The sequence below is a fragment of the Danio rerio genome, chromosome 7, assembly GCF_052040795.2.
Source record: "Danio rerio strain M-AB ecotype USA chromosome 7, GRCz13ab, whole genome shotgun sequence".
In the NCBI taxonomy this organism is placed as follows: Eukaryota; Metazoa; Chordata; class Actinopteri; order Cypriniformes; family Danionidae; genus Danio; species Danio rerio.
The window spans coordinates 63,796,546-63,819,519 of record NC_141027.1 but is presented as its reverse complement, the minus strand read 5'-3'; the positions used below and the strand labels follow the sequence as shown (position 1 = coordinate 63,819,519).

General features: G+C 41.3%; 1 protein-coding gene across 3 annotated transcripts in view; it reads right to left on the bottom strand.

Annotated features, from left to right (window-relative positions):
• Nucleotides 1–22,974, bottom strand: part of nwd2 (NACHT and WD repeat domain containing 2) — a 135,716-nt gene that overhangs the window by 20,287 nt on the left and 92,455 nt on the right. For all 3 annotated transcript variants that reach the window (XM_087262021.1, XM_087262020.1, XM_087262022.1), the window contains one exon: nucleotides 9,694–9,897. In XM_087262021.1, the coding sequence (XP_087118147.1) occupies nucleotides 9,694–9,897 (204 nt within the window). The remainder of the gene's footprint in view (nucleotides 1–9,693; nucleotides 9,898–22,974) is intronic.

Below are 22,974 nucleotides of genomic sequence, written 5' to 3'. Positions count from 1 at the left end.
CGTAGGGTGATGTCAAAAGTGGTCCAATTTACAGTTCACCCAACATTACAAATTGCTCTGTCTGTCTCAATACAGAAAAGCAAGAGCACACACCACACTGTGCTACTGAAATAATATTTTAGGAAGTACTTGTCATGAACCCAGTCACCTAGCAAACAGACAGAGGACAGAAACAGATCGAGAGAGAAACAGAGAGAGCCAGATCAGTGGGTGTTTTTGCTGAGTGCAGGTAGAAACTCAGTCCCTGCTGCTTTTCTCATTTTAGTCCAACAGAGACCCTCAGCTTCACAGACGCTCCCTCAATTTGCAGCCACTCTATGTTAAAACCTGATTTATACACACACTATATGATCGGGGTGTGTGCCTGAGCGATAGAAAGAGAAACAGAGTTTGAGTGTTTGTAAAAAAAAGAGAACCCCAGTAAGGTTTAATAAAAGACAAAGTGAATTTATGAAGCTACTAAACTCTACAGGCGGTGAGGAGTATGTGTTCTCTCTGGAGCTTGCCATTTCTACAGCATTCCACATAAAACAGCAACAACACCAGTCAGCCTCTGACATTTACAGGTTGTTCCTGTGTGTGCGGGACAGGTCAGGTCTGTGGAGGCTGAATGTATGAGTGCATGTTTTGAGTGCCTCAAAAGCAGTGGTGCATGCTAGACTTCTGAAATAAGTCCTCTATCTGGGTTCGGGTGTGATTAGTCTCATTTAAATTCATGGTCCAGTTGCATTTGCTGTTTGCACAGTTTCTGGGTTAATGGAACACCAGCTTATCTTACACTTGGCACCATCAACAAGCAAACAGCATACTGGAGTTTAGCCTGTCACGCCTCAAGGATCTTGAGCTCTTCCAAACAAAATCCAACTGTTAAAATTAAAGCTTATTAAATTTGATAATTATTTTATTTAAATCAGGAGTTACCAATCTTGGTCCTGGAGGTCCCTGTGGAGTTTATGCCTCAACACATCTGCCTGGAAGTTTCAAATACACCAAGTAAGACCTTGATTTGCTTGTTTAGGTGGGTCTGATTAGGGTTAGAGCTAAACTCTGCAGGACACCGGCCCTCCAGAAACAAGTTTGGTAAGGTTGTTGCTAGAAGGAAAAAAGCTGCAGTCAAAAGTTAACTATAATTATTTATATTATTTATTAAATTACTCATTAATTGCATTTTTATTACATTTACCCCTACCCCAAACCTAATCCCAACCATCACAGTCATGTAAAATAGTAATTTTACCATTACATACATAAAATGTATTTTTTTAATGACTACCCCAACCCCAACCCTATCCCGCACAGTAATAATAATAATAATAATAATAATAATAAAAAAAATAAAATTATATATATATATATATATATATATATATATATATATATATATATATATATATATATATATATATATATATATATATATATATATATATATATATATATATATTTTTTTTTTTTTGTGACTAAAAGGACCGATCGTGTGGCGATCATGTGGGCTTTTGATAAGTTTGGAGTAAATTTTGGGCCATGTCTTTTATTGTTTTGCTGTTAAAATATAGACAAATAAACACATGGCAATTCTTTATTAATTTTTGGGAGTCACCTTGAGAGTCATTGATTTCTTTAACTTAAATAAAGGAAACACTGAGAGAAACAGAGAGGAACTAGACTTTACCTCTACAGCTGCAGTATCATATCCCGTGTGTACTGTTCAAATTGACTACCTTTTCATTATGTTTGTGGCTGTTTTTGCCCCATTGACTTTCATTATAATCACATTATAATTATTGCAAAGCCTTGACATCATATACTGATGCATTCTTAATTGTTGATGGTTTTCTTTTTTGGGAAGTGTGTAATTTTTACTGTTGATCATCAGTTGGCACCTTTAAGCTCTTAGATAAGCTTGTGTAAAAAAAGTTTTCATGGGGTATTAAAACAAACTTTAGTGTGTGTACTAAAATACACTTACAATATTTACTGTAATGTTGTCTTCTAAGAGTTGAACTGCTAATTTTGATTTACATATCAAGGTAAGTGAGTGCGGCATGGTGGCACAGTGGGTATGACAATCGTCTTACAGCAAGTGGATCTCTGGTTCGAGTCCCGGCTGGGTCAACTGGCATTTCTGTGTTTGCATGCTCTCCTCACGTTGGCGTGGGTTTCCTCCAAGTGCTTCGGTTTCCCCCACAGTTTAAAGACATGTGGTATAGGGGAATTAAATGAGCCAAACTGGCTGTAGTGTATTGATTTTTAGCAATAAAAGTTACAAATTTGACCTATTCCCAGCAGGGAAAAATATCAACAATCAAGATTGCATAATAATATGGTGTCAGGCTTTGCGATCAAAAAAAGTCATTGTAATGTAAGTCAATGGGGCAAACACAGCCACAAACATAACGAAAGGGATGTAACTTTGCCCAGAGTGTATTGTTGAGATTGGTTTTTTAATTCTCAAAGCATTTTGGGAAAATATGTGTCAAAATAAGATTCATCACCAAAAAAACATCCCATTTGCTGAAACAAAGTTGTGGCCAAATAAGACTCAAAACCACCCCACAGTGGGTGATACACCCCCAAAAACACACAAGGGATATTTGAAAATAAAGCCAATTGTTTGACAATAATGCATCCGCCTTGTTTAACAGCTATTTGAACATGTTGGTGGACATAATGCAGAGCATGCATGCTTACAGTATGTGTGTGTGTGTGTGTTTGTTTGTGTGTTTGTTTGTGTGTGTGTATATGTGTGTGTGTGTGTGTGTGTGTGTGTGTGTGTGTGTGTGTGTGTGTGTGTGTGTGTGTGTGTGTGAGTGTGTGTGTATCTGTTAGAGAGAAAGAGAGAGAGTGAGAGGGCTCCACATTTGACAACAGGATGCATATAAACAATATGTAGAAGTTTAATAAGTGATAAACTCACGTGGCCTTGTTAAAACAGGCTTTGAATAACCATTACAATAACGTCACATGACGGGGATCCCACACTCTGGATGAGAAGTGTATATCAACAACTTGAGGCTTTGTACACCAGACAAACATATTCTATTTGCAAATACTATAAGGTTTTTGATTTTAATAGGATGCAGACGGAGCTCTGAGGTGTGTGCTAAATTCAGCGATCACAGAATCACAAAAACCTGGAGGGTCTCTAAAGTGTCAAAAAAAAATATGCTACATTGATGTGAGTATCGTTCGAGGTTACTAAAGTAACCCTTCGTTCCCCGAGGAGGGGAACGGAAGCACTATAAGTGGATTTGATTTGTAAAATCCACGCATTGGGAGGTTCGGTTCAGAAGCTACTCGTCTGAAAGAGTATTGAACGGGCCAATTAAGAATGAATTGGCAGCGCAAGCCTGCGCAGGTGAGCGGCATAAGCAATCAACTGAGTATATAAGCTCACCTGGCGCCAGCAGACGCTATCCTTTTTAAGCTGAAGAGACTTTCAACAGCTAAGGGACAGTCATTATGGCGACGGAGTATAGTGCTTCCGTTCCCCTCCTCGGGGAACGAAGGGTTACTTTAGTAACCTCGAACGTTCCCCTTCGGGGGGAACTTCAGCACTATAAGTGGATTTGATTTGTAAAATCCACGCATTGGGAGCCCATTGAAAGCGCCATAATGACTGCACCTTACCAACACCCCCGATGAGGAGATAGTCAAGCAAGCGTGACGCACCCGCATCATGGGGGGCGCGGTCCTCCAACGTGTCCCTGGCCCTAATTTATCCTACTTCAACAGAAGTTTTACGGATTTAGATATATTTTTTGGGAAGTCGTGAGCATCTAGATAATTCTAGGAAAATACGACAGTACGTTGGGAAGCGTGCAATCCCGATAGGGAGGACGCTGCGGAGGCCATCCGTTACCCAAGGGGGGATAGATGGCAGAATTTACATATGGACTAGCCCTAAAAAGGGGGAGTACGCATAGCAAAAGAGTGGTTAGCGGGGAGGGAAGACACGGGTCCGCCCAGGGGGGGGACTTAACCGTGGCAGAATAAGCATATGGGATCGCCTAGTGGGGATCACTCATAGCAGGCACCTTTACCCAAAACGCGGGCTGACCAGCGGGCAGACCTACAACGTAGTGGGCCAGCAAGTGACTCCTCCGCTGAGTCAGTGCTGGGGGCCACGGAGGAATCTGCAGGGCTCACCTGACGGGGAACTTTACTGACAGATAAAAAGGCGCACGTATCTCCGTGTTAGGGAAAATGGCGCAGCAAGCGTGTTTCAACACCCTACCGAATTGTTTCCTCAATCACCAAGGGTTACCTAATACCCTTGAGGAAACCGGCTCCACTCGCAGATTGTAAAACCTTGCAAATGTGTTGGGTGTCACCCAGCCCGCAGCTCTACAGAAGTCTGTTAGAGGGGCGCCGCGTGCGCGCGCTCGAGAGGATGCGAAACTCCGAGTGGAGTGCGCACGCGCTCTCGGGGGACGCGGCTTATCTCGGCTCTGATAGTGAAAGAAAGGCATCCACAATCTAGTGGGAACTTATTTCGGTACGGCACTTCCCTGCTGCCGACCGTTATAACAGACGAAGAGCTGCTCAGATGATCTAAACTCTGAGTGCGGTCCAGATAATACGCAAAACGCGAACTGAACAATAAAGAAGGGCTGGGTCTGCCTCCTCCGAGGGCAGCGCTTGCAGGCTCACTACCTCGTATAAAAACGGAGTGGTAGGAACCTTGGGCACATATCGCGGGCGGGGTCTCAGGACGTGAGAGAAGCCAGCCCAATTACAGGCACGAGTCACTGACCGAAAAATGCCTCCGGGTCCCCGACCCTCTAATCGATATCAACGCGACCAGCAGAGCTGTCTTCAGGGACAGAAAGATACTGAGTCGAGGATCGAAGGGATCTGACGCGCTAAGAGGGCATGAGAGGGGGCGGGATGGATTAATTCGCTTAACGCCCCTGAGGAACCGGATGATGAGGTTATGCGTTCCCACGGTGCTGCCAGCCACCGCGTTATGAGAGCGGAGATGGCAGCCACGTAACCTTGAGTGTGGAGGGCGACAGCCTGCTCTCCAGCTTCTCTCGGCGTAAAGAAAGCACAACGCTGATCTGGCAAATTACGGGGGTCTTCTCAGCGAGAGACACACCATTCAGTGAATAGACTCCACATCAGGGCATAGGCGCGCTCGGGGAGGGGGCTCTAGCCCGAGTGACGGTATTAGCCACCGCAATCGGAGGTTACCTAAGTCTTCCTCGCGTCTAAAATCTCTTCAAAGATCGGCGAGGGTGCCAGGTGGTGCCCTGTCCCTGAGAGAGTAGGTGCTCTCTCGAAGGGACTGCCAGGGGAGGGCTATCGCGAGGGAGAGCTCTGACATCCAGGTCCGGTTGAGCCAGAGGGGCGCAACCAGCAACCTGTTCCTCGTCCTCTTCCTGACCTTGCACAGTAACTGCGCGAGCAGGCTCACTGGGGGAAACGCGTATTTGCGCGTGCCCCGAGGCCAGCTGTAAGCCAGTGCATCCGTGCCGAGAGCACTCGGTCAGGGAAAGAACAACTAGCAATGAGCGATCTCGGGGGAAGCAACAGATCGATCTGGGCTTCCCCGAATCGCGCCCATATCAGCTGAACAGACTCGGGGTGGAGTCTCCATTCTCCAGGACGCAAGGCTGCCGTGAGAGCGCATCGGCTGCACGGTTGAGCTTGCCTTAATATGAATGGTGTGCAGCGATTTCAGCCGCGGATGACTCCAGAGGAGCAGACGGCGGGCGAGCTGAGACATGCGGCGAGAGCGCATACCCCCTATACGGCTGATATACGCCACCGCCGCCGTACTGTCCGTCCTGACCAGCACGTGTTGCCGCTCCAGCACCGGAAAAAAACGGTGGAGAGCGAGGAACACTGCCAACAGCTCCAGGCGATATGCCAATGCAACTGGGTACCTTTCCACAGGTCCGCAGCCGCATGCCCGCAACGCACAGCCCCCCAGCCCGTGTTGGAAGTGTCTGCTGAAACGACAACAAGACTGGACGCCTGTTCTAGAGACACCCAGGCCTGTAGGAACGAGGGGTCGCTCCAAGGGCTGAGGGCGCGGCGACACAGCGCAGTAACAGAGACTCGGTGTGCGCGCGCGTGCCATGCGCGTCTGGGGACTCGATCGTGAAGCCAGTGCTGAAGTGGTCTCATATAGAATAATCCGAGCGGCATGAAGCGGCTGCGGATGCCATATGCCCCAGGAGCCTTTGAAATAGTTTCAGTGGGACCACTATTTTACTGTCGAGCTCTCTCAGACAGTACAGCATCAGCTGAGCGCGCTCTCCGGAGAGGCGCGCTACCATGGTGACCGAGTCCAGCTCCAGCCCGAGAGAAGAGATCCTCTGCACGGGGGCGAGTTTGCTCTTTTCTCGGTTGACCTGAAACCCCCACAGGTGGAAGTGCCAGAGCACTTTGTCTCTGTGCATAATCAACTGCTCCGAGAGAGGGCAAAATCAGCCAGTCGTAAAGAAATTGAGTATGCAGATGCCCGCGAGCCGAAGGGGCGCTGAGGCACCCTCCGCGGGCTTGGTGAGGACCCGCGGAGACAGAGAGAGCCCGAAGGGGAGGGCTTTGTATTGCCAAGCTCGACCTTCAAACGCAAACCGCAGAACTGTCGGTGGCGAGGAAGAGTGGAGACATGGAAATACGCGTCCATCAGGTCTAATGCTGCAGACCAACCCAGAGGACGAACGCACCGGAGGATGCGCTTCTGCGTGAGCATTCTGAACGGCAGCTTGTGCAGGCAGCGGTTCAAAACGCGCAGATCTAGGATTGGCCGTGACCCACCGCTCTTTTTGGGCACGATGAAGCGTGGGCTGTAAAACCCACTCTCCATCTCGGCTGGAGGGAGCGGCTCGATTGCATCCTTCGCCAGGAGGACAGCAATCTCCTCTCGCAAGACAGGGGCGGACAGGGGGCTCACCCTGGTGAATACACACCCGTGACTTGGGGGGCCGTTTCGCGAACTGAATCGCATAGCCGAGTCTGATTGTGCGTATGAGCCACCGCGAAGAGCTGGCCCACGCTAACCAGGCAGGCAGAGCTCTCGCTAATGGACTCATCGCTACAATCGCTGACGTACCAGCAGTGGGGCAGCGCGGAGTGGGTGTGCTGATCCGGGAAGCTCGCGGGTCCCACGGAAAAGCTGGAGGTGAGATATTTGCTCTCACTCCAAACCCGAGCTCCGGAGGGGAGGCTCGAGGGGTGGGAGAAAGGAGACCGTCCTCCCAGCGCTCGTGAGCCACTGGCGAAACGCACCGAATCTGCAAGCTAGAAAGCATAGCGTCCCAGACTGGCAGATTTCGGGCTGTCACATCTGGGGAAGTGAAAAGTGCCCTTTCATAATGTTTTCATGGCAGTAAAAAGTGCCGTTGGAAATGGGGCCCCGCCCTCCAGCGGGGAAAGAGCAAGTTCCCTCTTCTCCAGATGGCCTGTCCCAGGGGCGCTTCGCGGTCCGTTGCCGGACTTAGCGGCGTTCTGGGCAGGGGGGCTGCCTGCTTCCGAGGTGCCCGACGCGCTCGCTTCGCCTGAGGCGTGTGCGGGGGCGGAGCAGCTCTCGTAGGCGGGCGCCTTCGGCGAGGAGCAGGTATGAATGGCACGGCGGGCGGAGCGGGCTACGGACCGCCGATAAGACATCACCCACCAACTGCTCTCTCACCGCCTTGAATTCCTGGGTGAATTCACAGACAGTGTCGCCGAACCTGGCTGGGGATATGGGGAAGTCAAGAAAGCGGACTTTGTCGACTTTGCGCATATCAGCCAGGGGTGGCGCTCCTGGACCACTAATGTGGACATCGTCCTCCCCAACGCACACGCAGCGGACTCAGTAGTCCGAAGAGCTAAGTCGGCGGCGGTGCGAAGCTCGTAAGCCTGGGTTGGACCCACCCTCGTGCAGCTCGGCCAGCGCCTGCGCTTGGTAGCGCTGGTAGGTGGCTATCGCATGCAAGGCGGAAGCAGCCTGGCCCGCAGCTATGTAAGCTCTAGCTCCGAGGGAGGTAGATAACTTACAGGCTTTGGATGGGAGACGAGGCGGACCCCGCCAAGAAGAGGCGCCGCGCGGATTTACCGCCATCGCGCACTCAACCTGAGGAATCGCCACATACCCCCTGGCTGTTTCACCGTCAAGAGTGGTTAGGGTGGAGGAACACGCAGCACGAGCAGAAAAAAGTGCTTTACAAGACCGCGTGAGCCTACTGTGCACCTCCGGGAAGAAGGGAACGCCCCTCTAGTCGGTCCGGCCGCGGAGCTGGGGGATAAACCATCTCCAACCCACGGCCGAAGCAGCCCGGGAAAGCACGGCTAACATGTCCGTTTCAGGATCCGTAGTGACAGCGCTCACCAGCCCGAAGGGGGCGAGCGGGTCTGGATCATCATCGGACAATGAAAGCCCACCCTCCGATGCCGCGGTGGACATCTGGTCTCCGGTGTCATCGGGCGTAAGGGCTACCATCTGTTAGACGGATCGCTTCCCCCGCCCGAAGCTTGGATGGAGCGCTTAGAGGAGCGGGAGGTCCGCGGGCCCGTGGGCGACGGATTATCTCTCGCTGAAACCCTCAGATCTGCCCGAGTGCCCGCTGCAGAGCAGGGGACAACTGGGGTGGTTCACCCTTTTGCAAAGGCTAACCGCGATCTTGCGCAACAGTCATGGCATCGCAATGACGACATGAACTGCCCGCGAGCAGCGCATTAACATGCTGGACCCCCAGACATGTAACGCAGTGCCCGCGCCCATCATCCGAGGACAGGAAACCACCGCATCCAGAAACGCACAGTCGGAGCGCCGTCCTGATAAGGACGTGCTGCACGACTGTGTTGCTCTTTCTGTGAAGTTTGCAACTTTATACGCACCGCTCTGGAGGACCGGACCCAAAGAACGCCAGGCAAGGGAGAAACCCAGCTCGACCGTCTGCCACTGCGTGTACACACTCTGGACCGGGAGAATGCTCTCGTTCGCTCAGAATCGCTGGTCACAGCAGGAGGAACCCTCATCGACTCGATCAGAAAGTCTCTGAAGCGAAAAGGATAGCGTCTGCTGGCGCCAGGTGAGCTTATATACTCAGTTGATTGCTTATGCCGCTCACCTGCGCAGGCTTGCGCTGCCAATTCATTCTTAATTGGCCCGTTCAATACTCTTTCAGACGAGTAGCTTCTGAACCGAACCTCCCAATGCGTGGATTTTACAAATCAAATCCACTTATAGTGCTGAAGTTCCCCCCGAAGGGGAACCTTTGTTGTATCCCATCTAGACTTTACCTACTGGTGACCCTTGATTTAAATTGTAACTTTTTGATACTTTTTCAGAATTAAACTGCCTCAAAGAGACTCTATCTTTGGGGAAGTCACAGTGGTACAGTGGTTAACATGATTGCCTTACAGCAAGAAGGTCACTGGTTTGAGCCCCGGCTGGGTCAGGTGGCATTTCTGTGTGGAGTTTGTATGTTTTCCCTGTGTTGGCGTGGGTGTCCTCCGGGTGCTCCAGTTTCTCCCACAGTCCAAACACATGCGGTATAAGTGCATTGAATAAACTAAATTGTCCGTAGTGTATGTGTGTATATAGGTGTTTCCCAGTACTGGGTTGCAGCTTAAATGGCATCCGCTGCGTAAAACATATGCTAGACAAGTTGGCAGTTCATAGTTTATATACATAATGCTAAGAAAGAAATATAAAGGAATGCTAAGAAATATATATGATCTATTCTTTCTACTTACAGAATTCTGATAGTTTTTCAGCATCTCAGCTTTTGGTTTTAGGTAGTAGGCAGGTGGGACTGAGTTCTCATCTCGACAGTACCACTCCTCCAAGATCCGTGTGTCTAGTCCCGCCTCCACTGCCGCATCCAAAATCATCTCAAACTCAGCTGACTCCACCTCCCCTGGGACCCGAATGCTGCCATACTTCTCTCCTATGAGCCCCTGGGAAAGATTAGAAAAAACAGCTTTGATTAGACCTTAATCACAAGCATTACATAAATGCAGGAATAAAGAAAAAGAAGACTGAGAAAAACAAAGGTTTAGTTAAAATGTGTTTTCACACTGGATATATATATATATATATATATATATATATATATATATATATATATATATATATATATATATATATATATATATATATATACCGTTGAAGTCAGAATTAAAGCCCCCCTTTGAATTTTTTTTTCTTTTTTAATATTTCTCAAACGATTTTTAAGAGAGCATGGACATTTTCACAGTATATCTAATAATTTTTTTTTTCTGGAGAAAGTCTTATTTGTTTTATTTCGGCTAAAATAAAAGCAGTTTTTAATTTTTGAAGGACAAATTATTAGCCCCTTTAGGCTATTTTTTTTCTCGATAGTCTACAAAACAGACAATCGTTATACAATAACTTGCCTAATTACCCTAAACTGCTTACTTAACCTAATTAATCCAGTTAAGCCTTTAAGTGTCTTAAAAATATCTACCCCCGGTTTCACAAACAAGGTTTAAGGCTAGTCAAGATTAAATTGCATGTTTGAGCTGTATGAACTCAAAATTACTTGCGGTGAGATGTCTTAAAATATGTCAGTGTCATATTTTATCACCAGGTGCACACCAGTAGTATATTTTTCTGAGGCCATTTTTATAAATGTGGCTTATATAGCCTAATTTAACTAAGGCCTAGTCCTGGCTTAATCTAAGCCCTGTTTGTGAAACTGGGCCCTAGTGAATTATTATTTACTGTGATCATGGCAAAGATAAAATAAATCAGTTACTAGAAATGAGTTATTAAAACTATTATGTTTGGAAATGTGTTGAAAAAAAATCTTCTCTCCGTTAAACAGAAATTAAGGAAAAAATAAACAAGAGGGCTAATAATTCAGGGGGGCTAATAATTCTGACTTCATCTGTATGTATTTAATGGTCTGTTGAAATTCTAGATTGTAATGAACGTTGGATGGCTAAAATCCTTTGTTGCATGACCACCATTAATTATCCCTATATGTATTTATAATACACCAGGCACCAGGCAAATACCAGGCAAAGGCCAGTTTTTACCCTAGATAAATCAGTCAATGCAGTCCAAGCAAGAGTTATGAAAACATTTTAGTTTATGTGATTACACAGTCATAAGCTGTACTCTATTTGAATATGCTGTCAATAACATTGATTAGACATTGTAGACTGACCTCATAAATATACAAATAGAATGTTAACCAAAGTGAAATAAGTGAACAGTAAGAAATCTTAAAACCTGAATCTGAAGAATGAATTATAAGGGTTTTACAAAGAAACAGTACTTACAAACAGTCAAAGGCAAAACTATTAGCCCTCTTGTGAAATTTTCACAAATAACTTAATGATGCTTACCAGATCCAGGACATTTTCCCAGTAGTTTCTATCATTTTTTTTAAATCTGGGAAAGCTCTTATTTCTTTTATTTTAGCTGGAATAAAAGCAATTTTTATTTATTTATTTATTTGATCATTGAGTACAACCCAAAGTTATCTAGTAACTTATGTATAACTTAAAGGGCACATATAGTAAAAATGCTTTTCAAGCTGTTTGGACAGACATATTGTGACATAACCAGCAATCTGTTCCTGAAAGATCGCTGGCATACTACACATGTCATTCATGAACTACATATCCCAGCATGCCTTTGCACAAACCAGTCACCATTAATCACACACAGCTGAATATCGTAATCATCAATTGTTTGGACTATTTATACACATTGCACACACCAGTCTAGGCGGAATCTTTGTTTGTCAGTACCTGTATGGTTTCAGTGAGTGTTGTCCTGTTTAGTTTTTCTAGTTATGTTTTGATGATTGTTTTGTAACTTTTTGTACTTTGATCATTGCTTTGTTTTTGCATTTTTTGATGCCCTTCATGATACCTGAGTTCTTGTTTTTTGACCTCATTTGTTTTTGCCTGCACGAATAATCTTTTTCATTAAAATTGCATTTGGATCCAACCTCTTGTCTTCGCTCCCTTGACATCCGGTGACACATATGTGTAGGTATAGTGCATGAACTGTCATAATGGGATGATATAAACACACCCAGTCCTTTTTTTTTTCAATTTAACAACATAAAAACGGTGGACCAATTGGAGTAGTTTACAGACCAACCGCAACTTGATGTAGGAGTGCGGTCCCCCACCCACTGAATTGATTGACAGCTGCATATTAACATTTCCCGGTAGTCACGTCTACAATCATATCAACAACACAGGATGTGTGCAAAGCAACCATTAATAAAAAGGTCTGTTCAGTTTGCTAGGATCATCAATCATCATCAAATGTGATCAAGAAGAGTTTAAAGTTTAAAATGTCTTAGAACAGTGCATGTCAGAACAATTATATAAAAAAGACGCTTCAATCCTGGTTTGTGGATGTTAAATCAGGCTATTTTATACATTAACATAACAGATATTCATACAGCAGTGGAGATTAACATGTATCCTGTCACATTTGCATGCAAAAAGAGTGCAAAGCTGAAAGCGCGCGCTGTCTGTGTGTGTGTGCGTGTGTCGTGTATGCGCTGCGTTTGCCTGACTTATCGTTTCAACTCCACAGCAAATGCATCAAATACTCATTGGTAAAGTTCTTACTGTAGTATTTATCACAAACGCTACGTGAAATCTGCTTCCTTTATGTCTGTTTGTTGTTCTAGGCAGCCGAGGAAGGAGATTAAGGCACACTGAAGGGCACATAGAAATGGTGGGCAGGAAGGACAAGCCTTAAAGGCACAACAAAACTGCAACCCTTAAGCTAAAAGGTATAAAATAGAAGCTTATAAAAGGTATAATAATAAAAAAACTGGTGGGTGTTTTGAGCTGAAACTTTACAGACACATTCTGGAGAAACAAAAGACTTATATTAAATCTGAAAAAAAGGGGTATAGGTACCCTTTAAATACATAACTTTTAAATACATATATCTTAAATAGATGTTAAAATAAATTAAGAATTACTATTAAATAGAACTTAGAAAGTTGGTAACTTTTTCAGTTAACAACCTAACCAAGTTAGGCCTTTTTCTAGGTGCACTTTAAGTTGAATACTAGTATCTTGTAAAAAAAAAAAAAGTAGTTACATGTTATGTATTGTCAAAGACAAAAAAAAATTAGTTGTTCGAAGATAGTTGCTAAGACTATTATGTTAAAAAATGTGTTAAAATAAAACTTCTCTCTATTAAGCAACACTTGGGAAATATTTGTAAAAGAATAAAAATATCACAGAAAGGCTAATAGTTTTGACTTCAACTGTACAGTAAAAACCGTTAGCTTCAAAGGATCCCATTAGCAAACTTTCTTTATCCCCGAGCTATTTAACCAGTCCTGTGCAATTGTTGTCCATGCTGCTGAGATTAGCAAGCCAATTCGTTACATTCGCCAGTGTCATTGTGTCCACAAGCCCATAGCCACCAGTGACAGAGCACTCGAATTGTGCTGGATAAGCCTATAGACTAATGATCTGGCCCTTCTTCAAAAGCATATACTTTAGAGACTTGCAGAAGGTGAAAGAGAGGTTATGGGATATCATGGACTCTGATTAAAGAGGAGAAGCAGGGCAATTCTCTGCCTTGGCTCATAGCTCTTTAAAATTGTAGGTTTCCTGCAGAAGAGCTGTGACAGTGGTGCTGTGGGATGATTTATGTGACAGCTAATTCAGCATATTTAATGGCTACTGAGGTGAACTTTTATGCATTGCTTATCCGACCTTTACATCACTGCGCATCTTGCTCTCTAAGTCTATCTGTCTCACTCTTCCTCTATAATTTTAGCTCGTATTCTTTTATTTTTTGGCCCTCAAAAGTCCTTTCTATATAGTGAAAGATATGGTAACACTTTAGTTTCGGTCAATTCACGGTATTAACAAACTATCAACTAACACTACTAGCTTAATAAACAACTAGTTAGTTATTAATAATTAGTAAAGTAGAAGTTTAGGGTTAGATTTTGGGGAGGATTAGGGATGTAGAATTAGACATACTTTATAACTACTAATGAACAGTTAATATCCTAATAATAGGCAAGTAATAAGCCAGTAGTTAATAACATGAATTGTGACCTTAACTAAAGTGTTACCAAAGATACACTATTCTTATATTATTCTTATATATATATATATATATATATATATATATATATATATATATATATATATATATATATATATATATATATATATATATATATATATATATATATTCTTATTCTTATATATATAACCAATAATACATTATACATTAAGCCAGGGGTGGAGAACCTTTTTTCTATCAAGGGCCATTTACATTTTTGTAACATCATTTAGGGGCTATACTAAATTATAGGGCTGCTCAATTATGGGAAAAATCATAATCACACTTATTTATTCAAAATGATTAGAAGTTGAATTCAAAATTAATTCCTGTGAATTTTGTTTTTTTATTTATAAACATTTCCCAAATGATGTTTAACAGAGGCTTTTTAAGAGATGTTTAACACGTTTTTTTTTTACAGTTTTTCCTATAGTATTTTTTTTTAGAAAGGTTTATTTATTTTATTCTGGCTAGAATAAAAGCAGTTTTTTTTTATATATTTTGAAACCTATTTTAACCTATTTCATTATTATTAGCCCCCTTAAGCAAGACATATTTTTTTTCTATTTTCTTTTGTCTGCAAAAGAAACTACTGTTAAACAATGACTTGCCTAATTACACTAACTAAGCCTTTGAATGTCACTTGAATCTGAATAACAGTGTCTTGAAAAATATCTAGTAAAATATAATTTGATGTCATAATAGCAAAAATAAAATTGGAAATGAGTTATTGGAAATGAGTTATTAAATCTGTTATGTCTAAAAATGGGTTGAAAATAAATCTTTCCATTAAACAGAAATTTAGGGGAAAGGGTAACTAATAATGCAGGAGGGCTAATAATTCTGACTTTAACTGTATTTATGCACAGTTATTTTTCTCATTGTAAATAAGGAAAGGAAATAAATACAATAAACTAAATGAAACAAACTGGGCTTTAAGCATCTTAACTGTAAGAAAAAAAAAAAAAACCTCAGCTACAAAAGTCCTTCAGTCTAGAACCGTGAGGGATTTTGTCCTTTTGTTGTTTAATTAATGATAAAAACAGTCAACAGCAGGAGGTATGCGCGCTGCCACTTTAAGAATAGTGTGACTCTGTGGTGCGTTTCCCAAAACCATTGTTAGCCAACTAAGGTCGCAAGTTCCGTCGTTACAAGCATAGTTTGTTGATTTGCCATTTCCCAAATCCATCGCTCCAATGCACATTCGCAAACTGCATAGCAAACTTGAGCGCTCGCAACAACAGCTCTGGAGTTGTAGTTCAAAACATAGTGCCTGGCTGTGTTCTATTTCCATTTATCCCCCCATGCCCTGTTAATTTAGAACATTCTAACATTCAAAGTTGAAATTATGAAAAGTAAAAAAGCATTCAAATCCTCTCTCTTAGGTGTAATTTGCTTTCAAAGTTATTTCACAGTTCAGTTTTAGCGATCTTTATGTTTACAATTGTGCTCCCTTCGCAATGCACTTTGAAAACATTGATGTCATTTGGAACAGCCTCATGCCGAAAGCTATAGGTGACCTATTATTTAAAAGCAAAATTTGTGTTACGTCTCCAAAACTTGTGAAAACAAAAAGCATAAGTTGATTCTTTTTATTTATAGTAGATTATTTATTAGGTATCTGTACTGTATATGACATGGGCCTGCTGGCTAGAACATTATGCTGTAGTACAAGTGTCAAATTGTAAAAGTAGACTTTTAAAAAATAAATAAATTAACAATATCCTACTTAATAATAATAACAACAACAACAACAATCATCATCATCATCATCATCATTATCATTAATACTATTAATATTATTATTAAAGTATTTTTTTTATTTCTAATGCATAAAAATGATCAAATGTAATTTCTTGATAAATTGCCTCATTATTTATTTGTTTATATGATTTAGATATTAGAACAAGTGTTAGCTTTTGTAAGTGATTTTATGCTTTAGAATATGATATGTCATACTCAATAGTATTTGTAAAGCAAACAGGCCCTATATGTGCCATATATTTCAGTTATTATGGAAAACGAATGCATGTTTTTACCAAATCTGATCTTCTCTAAAGAAGTTGTTACTCCACCAAGTTTAGAGCGTCATTATGGGCTTTTGACATTATAACTAACGTGGTTCAAGCAATGGATCCCGAAACTATGGGATTCGAGAAACACTAGTCACTACATCGTTCTTGTCCCAAACGATGCATCGTACCATGATAGTTCAGCTGCGAGTTACGTCGTTGTTTGGAAAAGGCACCCCTAATATGGTTTCTCTTTCGCATGTCTTTTGATCCTCAACTTGTTTGTTTATTACACAAATGAGGGTTAATATAAATAATCACTAAACACTGCGCTCTGACAAAAATGTGCATGTATTTGAGCATTAAATCCTTGCATTAAGATGGCATTAGATGTGTGTGCTCTGCTCGTCTCCGAAGCTAAGCGCGCGCACACACACAGAAGCAAGCCATGCGGTCTCATTCGTGCTATTAAAAATATGAATGAATCTAACGTACATCAATGAATGATGCACATCCCGTGCTGCAAACGTTACATTACAGCACATGCGTTTAGTCTGTTTCATGTAAAACTGAGCTTTGCAGAGCAACAAATGTGTACAACTGTCACTTTCTATAACAGAAACTTAGTATTTTTTTTTTCCTGAGGGATGATTTTGAATTGACAAATGGGGCCGGATCAAATGGTCTTGCGGGACACATACAGTATGGCCCGTAGGCCGGACGTTCTCCACCCCTGCATTAGTATGCGTGGTTGAGCCCACATACTCAAGAGCGGTGTTGTCGTGCGCCTACTGAAGGGCGGGACGGAGGGTGTGTCACCTCGCGGGGGCACTTTTGATCATTTTGGAAGGGCACTTTCTATCCAAGACTAAAAAGGGCATGTGCACTGCACAGGTTGAGCCCTATGTGTGCACGTGCCTGCAAGTTAGGTAATACGACTAATAACAGTCATGGGGACTGCAGAAACACCGCACACTGTTCAGATTAATGCAGACATTGACTTGTACCGCAAACAGACCTCTATCTCACTCATGGCTTGTCCTCCCAAGTGGGGGAAAGACAATGCACAACGTTACCCACTGCTGTCAACCTGGGCCAAGTCATATCTCTGTCCCAGAAACCTCAGTTCCAAATGAGAGGTTTTTTTTTCTGTTGCAGGGGACATTGTAAATGCCAAGAGATACCAGCTTTTACCAGATTATAGTTATATGATAATTTTCTTCAAAACCCAACTCTATCTAAGTGAGTGAGTGAGTGATTAAATGTTGAATGTGATGAGTTTTCAACAATACTAAATTGAAACTTTATTTTTTTTACATGGTTTAATAATTTATTGTTATTAAAATTGAAAAATTGAAGTTCCTGTTTCAAAGCTTACAGACAGATGGCTAATTTGTATGTCATTGACACTTTTGGCACTTTTGGGGTATTTTCATTAATTTTGTTTTTCCTGTAAATGATTCAATAAATACCGTACCGTGCCATTCATACCGAGGTATTACCGTACCGTGAAATTCAAATACCGTTACATCCCTACTATATACATTATATATGTATATATGAAAATGGTACTACTGTCATATATTATTGTGTAACTGAATGAAAATTAGACAAACATTTACTCTAAATATTACCAGAATTCCATTGATTAAATTTATCATAATTTATAAACCATGACTGCTCAAAAACATTTTTACTATAAAGTTATACAAATGTATTGCATAAAAACTGTATAAAAGGTAAAAGCACTATCAAAAACATAATTTGAGATATCATTACTGTTTGTAGCACAAAATGGCAAGAAAAAACACAAAACCACAAACACCCATAGGGAAAAAAAAAAAAAAAAGCTAAATATTGAATACAACTTTTTTTTTTTTTTTTAAATGTCTTTTAGCAGACACTTTTGTCCTGGTTGACTTACAAATAAGGAAGACATTAAGTGACTTATTAAAAAGAGGCAATGTTATCTTCAGAATAATAACGCAAGTATTTGCAAATAACATGTAATCACACACAGACACTGTGCACCATAATGAAACCCTGTAAAGAAAAGCACGGTATCATTCAGCTCAGACATTGTTTGGCCCCCAGCAATTCTAAACATGTCAGGAAATAATTTGGTTCCAATTTCAGGCTTCTCAATTTTCATTTCATCACGCTGGATGCGGACGATGAGCTATTATGCTTTATTACCTGGTGAACATTTTGACCTGCAATAAATTTGTTTTTTATTTGGAGACATATTGTTAGGACGAATAATCTCCATCAATAGTTAATTAGTGGTTTTAACAAAGCTGTGAAAAATAGCAGTCAAAAAGTGAAGGATTGTCAGCTGATGTCTTTGTCTCAGACAGCGGGTAACAGGAACAGAAAGACTACTTAAAACTGGTCAAACAAGTGCAAAGGCAAAGTGTCGAGATACATACCCTTGGCAGTTCAGACACACATTCACACAAATATAAGACATACATCTATCTCATGTTTTATCACGCAGGGTCAAATACACCTCCACTGCCATGAAATCTGCTGCCGCTGAGGAGGTCACATGCTATTATCTGCACCCCTGGGCATGAAGAATAGAAAGGTGTGCATGTGTGTTTGTGAGTGTGTGTGGGTGTCTATGAGAGAGAGGGGGAGGGGAAGACAGAAAGAGATACTGTAAAATCACCCTATAGTAGCAGCTATGTTACATGCCTTACACATAAGCCAGTAGCTACTGTATGTTTCCATCCAAAACTACAAATTTATTTTTGGTGCAAAATTTAAATATTGCACAAAACAATCGTGAACAATACCCAATTTCCATGTTGTGTGTTCAAAGGAATAAAAACAGCCACTACTGGGGAAACTAGTGCCTTATATACACTGTAAAACCCAACAGTTAACTTCATCAAATGAAATGAGTGTAGTTAACTCAATTTACTGAAAGTTAATTCTACTCATTTAAAAAGAGTTTTGAACTCAGTGTTGAAGGTAATGAAATAATTAAATACCATATTACTTCAAATGGAGTAAGTTCACATCACTCATTAGGATTAGTAATTTAACTCAAATGGTTTGTAGCAATCAGTTTCCTCAAACGGTTTGAGTTAACTTAACTTACTGGCTTTTACAGAACTCAGTTGGTTCGAGTTCTCTTCATTTATTGAGTTTTACTGTGGTCAAATTGCTTCATTTACTCAAATGGACTAAGTTCACAGTACTCATTGGGATTAGTTTTTAAACTTAAATGGTTTGTTGAAATCGGTTTCTTGTAATCGTTTGAGTTTCCTTAACTTATTGGGGTTTACACTCTAATAAAAAATAAAAAAGGTTTTCTGCAAGCTGAGAAACCTCTTCCTCTCCTTTTTCCTCTATTATTCTCCATTAGCTGAATTCTTAAAACATCAATTGAGATGGAGTCAGATGGTGTGAGTTCACTTGATTCGACAATTAGACCACTCAAATCCCAAATCTATTTTATACCTCTTCCAATACACTACTTCTACTACTACCAGTATCAAAGAAGAGTATGTGTTAATAAAAAAAGTCCATGTTATTAAATGTTCTTTTTAGAGCCCTTGGGGAGAACTGCACCATGTCAGTCAGTCAGTCAGTATGGAACTTTATTAGCACATTGCTCCAACATTACAATGCTATTATAACATTAGGAAGTAATAACTTTATTAACACATTGCTTCAATAATATAACATATTATAACATCAAAAACTGTCCATAACGCTAAATCAATGGGAGCCCTGAGCATGTTTCTTTGCAATTAGATGGTCCCATCTGGGGGTAATGGCAGTCAAAAGCCTCTTTTACACATACAGACCTTTCCGGAAAATTGCCGGCGCTTTTCCGGAAAGGTGTGTATTTGTGGACAGGGCCTTTTTAAAAATACTGGTAAATTTGTTCTGGCTATTTATTTTCTGGAAAGAGAAGTTGTAACATTACCGGTAATTTGCCGAAATGCTGCGCTGTGTAAACGCTGAAGGAAAATTGCCGGAAAGAGCGTGTGCACGTCTAGAACGTGTTGACGTGAGACGTCTGCTTTAGCCAATCAGAACAGTCAGACGCATTCACGACCGCGCGGTTTAAGAGAATAAATGCCTTTGAATATTTTTCCAGACACATTTAGGTGCTAGAAATTAGGCAGATAACGTTTATACATTCATCTTAATGCCAACCATGTAAATAATTATCGATAAGATGCTTAATGATAAGCCGTTGTTTGTTTACTTTCAAGCTTTGCGTGTGCCCTAAAACAGCCCGTGAGAGCCTGCACACACGCATATCATGCAAGTCTAATATGCCTCTATTCACACGCCGTCCCCACAAATCCCGTTTGGCTTTAAATGCAGCTACTTTATCTGCCAACTAAAAGATAATTAATTCTTGTGCGGTCTAGTACTGATTGATCCACGGATCGGCACCGGTCCGCAGGCCGGGGGTTGGGGACCACTGGTGTAGGGTGTTCAAAAGGTTCAAAGAGAACATTTATTTACATAGACTTTTTAGATACAAACGTGTACATATTTTAAGGTAGCAACCCAGCTTTAGTACAATTTGTGTATAATTATTGACAAAGCCAATATCCTTGTTTCGTTAATTCTCAAGTTAATAATAATTTATGCAGTCATGCACATGTTTCAATAACTTGATGGTGATTTGATGCTTCACAAAAATTGCAGACACCTTTAGCAAAATCAAAATTATTTTTGGTGCAAAATTGATTTAAACAGCCAGTTATTCTTTACGCAGATTAAGAAACTTGAATAGGCTTAGTTTTAATTTTATAATTAAAAAAATTCTGCCCAAAATGTAAAAATAAATTTCTAAATAATATTAACACATAAAAAGTGTTAAACCTGCAGCTCACGACAAATGTGAAGACATTGCGTATAATATTTAACAAAGTGTTTACTACGAATTTGATATAATTTTGCTCAGATGGATAATTGAATATTAACCAGATGATGTAATTCATCGTTGCACTGCTGATCATGATTTCGAGGATCGACAGATCTGTCCTTCACAACACACGCAGAGATCTCAGATCAGTTCATTCCGAAATTTTTATCTGATTCGCAAACTTGTTTGAAAAAGCAAGCTAGCCAGAGATCAGTTATCAAGATTAAAAGATCCAGGATCTGCTAAATCATCTTAGATCGTTTAAGTGAGGTACGAAGAAAGGACCCCAGCTCTTTACTAATGTCAACAGAAAGTTATTGCTGTGTGTCTCACACGTTCACAACTGAAAAGTGTGTTTTTGTTGATTCAAGTAGATTTGTGCTGTATTAGGATGAACGTTGTTTGTTTTCAGTTAAAAAACATATTAGCCTCTGGGTTTCCTCAGGCGTCTCTTCTACATCTGGTATCATGTTGCACAAGGCACAAAACTGTAGGGTGTGTTTACACAGTGCTAATATGACACTGTTAGCCTTTCTCACATTCTTAAAATATACCGTATAGGAAACTTAGAAGGAAATCCAGAATGTGCATTTCTGGACATGTAACTTCAGTTGTGGCAATGTACAGGCTGGACCATTGTTAATTGTGAATGAGCATGCACTCGTGCCCTATTTTTGAATTAATGGAATTTCATAACATGTTTAGCTATCAAATCTGATGCAAAATGTTTTGTGAATCTGTAAGAGACTTTCCAGGAAGGTCTGTTACTCATATATTTATAAGCAATTCATGAATAAGGTTCAATGTGCCCATCAACTCTCAGTGGAAGTGAGTGCTCTGACACAATCCCTTGATACTGTGCCACTTTGATGGCACACGAACAGGTACTAGAATAAACAGACACTTTGAAGTTGTATTAGCAGTGTGTATGATAGTGCTTTCTTTCCCTCACCCACTCCTTCTGTTCTATGGCTCTGTAACTGTCCTTCATCTCTCTTTCCGTTTATTTTTTTCCTTCTGGCTCTTTCTGCCCATGTCTCTCTCTATCTGTGTACCTGCCTCAGGCTGTGTAACACTGAGTTTCAGCTGCTGTCTCTTCTTGCAAGGGCTTTGATGTCAGTCTTATTCCTACTGTTCTAGGAAACTATAACCTCAGAGTGTTGTGGGTAGAGTAAAGCCTGGTTTATACTTCTGCGTCGAGTGATTGGCGTGACCGATGGCACCTGCCTTGCGTGTAGCCGTGCATTTATACTTCTGCACGCTGTTTGTGTTTCTCTGCATTAACACTTCCGAAACGCTGGCTGGCAGTGAGGTGTTTATGTTCCTCTGTGTTGAGTAGGGATGTAACGGTATCAGAATTTCACGGTACGGTAATACCTCGGTATGAATGTCACGGTACGGTATTTATTGAATCATTTACAGGAAAAAACAAAACTTATGAAAATACTCCAAAAAAGTGCCAAAAGTGTCAATGACATACAAATTAGCCATCTATCTGTAAGCTTTAAAACAGGAACTTCAATTTTAATAACAAAAAATTATTAAACCATGTAAAAAAAATTAAGTTTCAATTTAGTATTGTTAAAAACTCATCACATTCAACATTTAATCACACTCAGCCCATCTACCCAGATGAGAGCTCTGCTAGTCGGACTTCTCATCAAGCATCTCCCGCTGGATCTAATCTCACTATATTTATTAAACGGGATATTTCATTTATCTTGTTGTCTTTATCTAACGACATATTCCCTGACTTTGGTCATTGGAATCTATTACTTGTTCTCAGGTAACGTGTTTTGGCTGAGCGCAAAGATAAGTTAATGATTAATGTAACCACGTACATTCTGTATATTGACTGATCGCTTGCCTTTATTTCCTATAATGTATAAACTTATTGTATGTTATACTTTTAAAATGGCCATTATCGATTCTTAAAACTGATACTCCGCAAAAGAGAGGCTGTGTTTCGTATTTTCACTGAAATTGAAAGGAGGCAGTTGTTATCGGCTCCGTTTTGATATAAATATGCACAC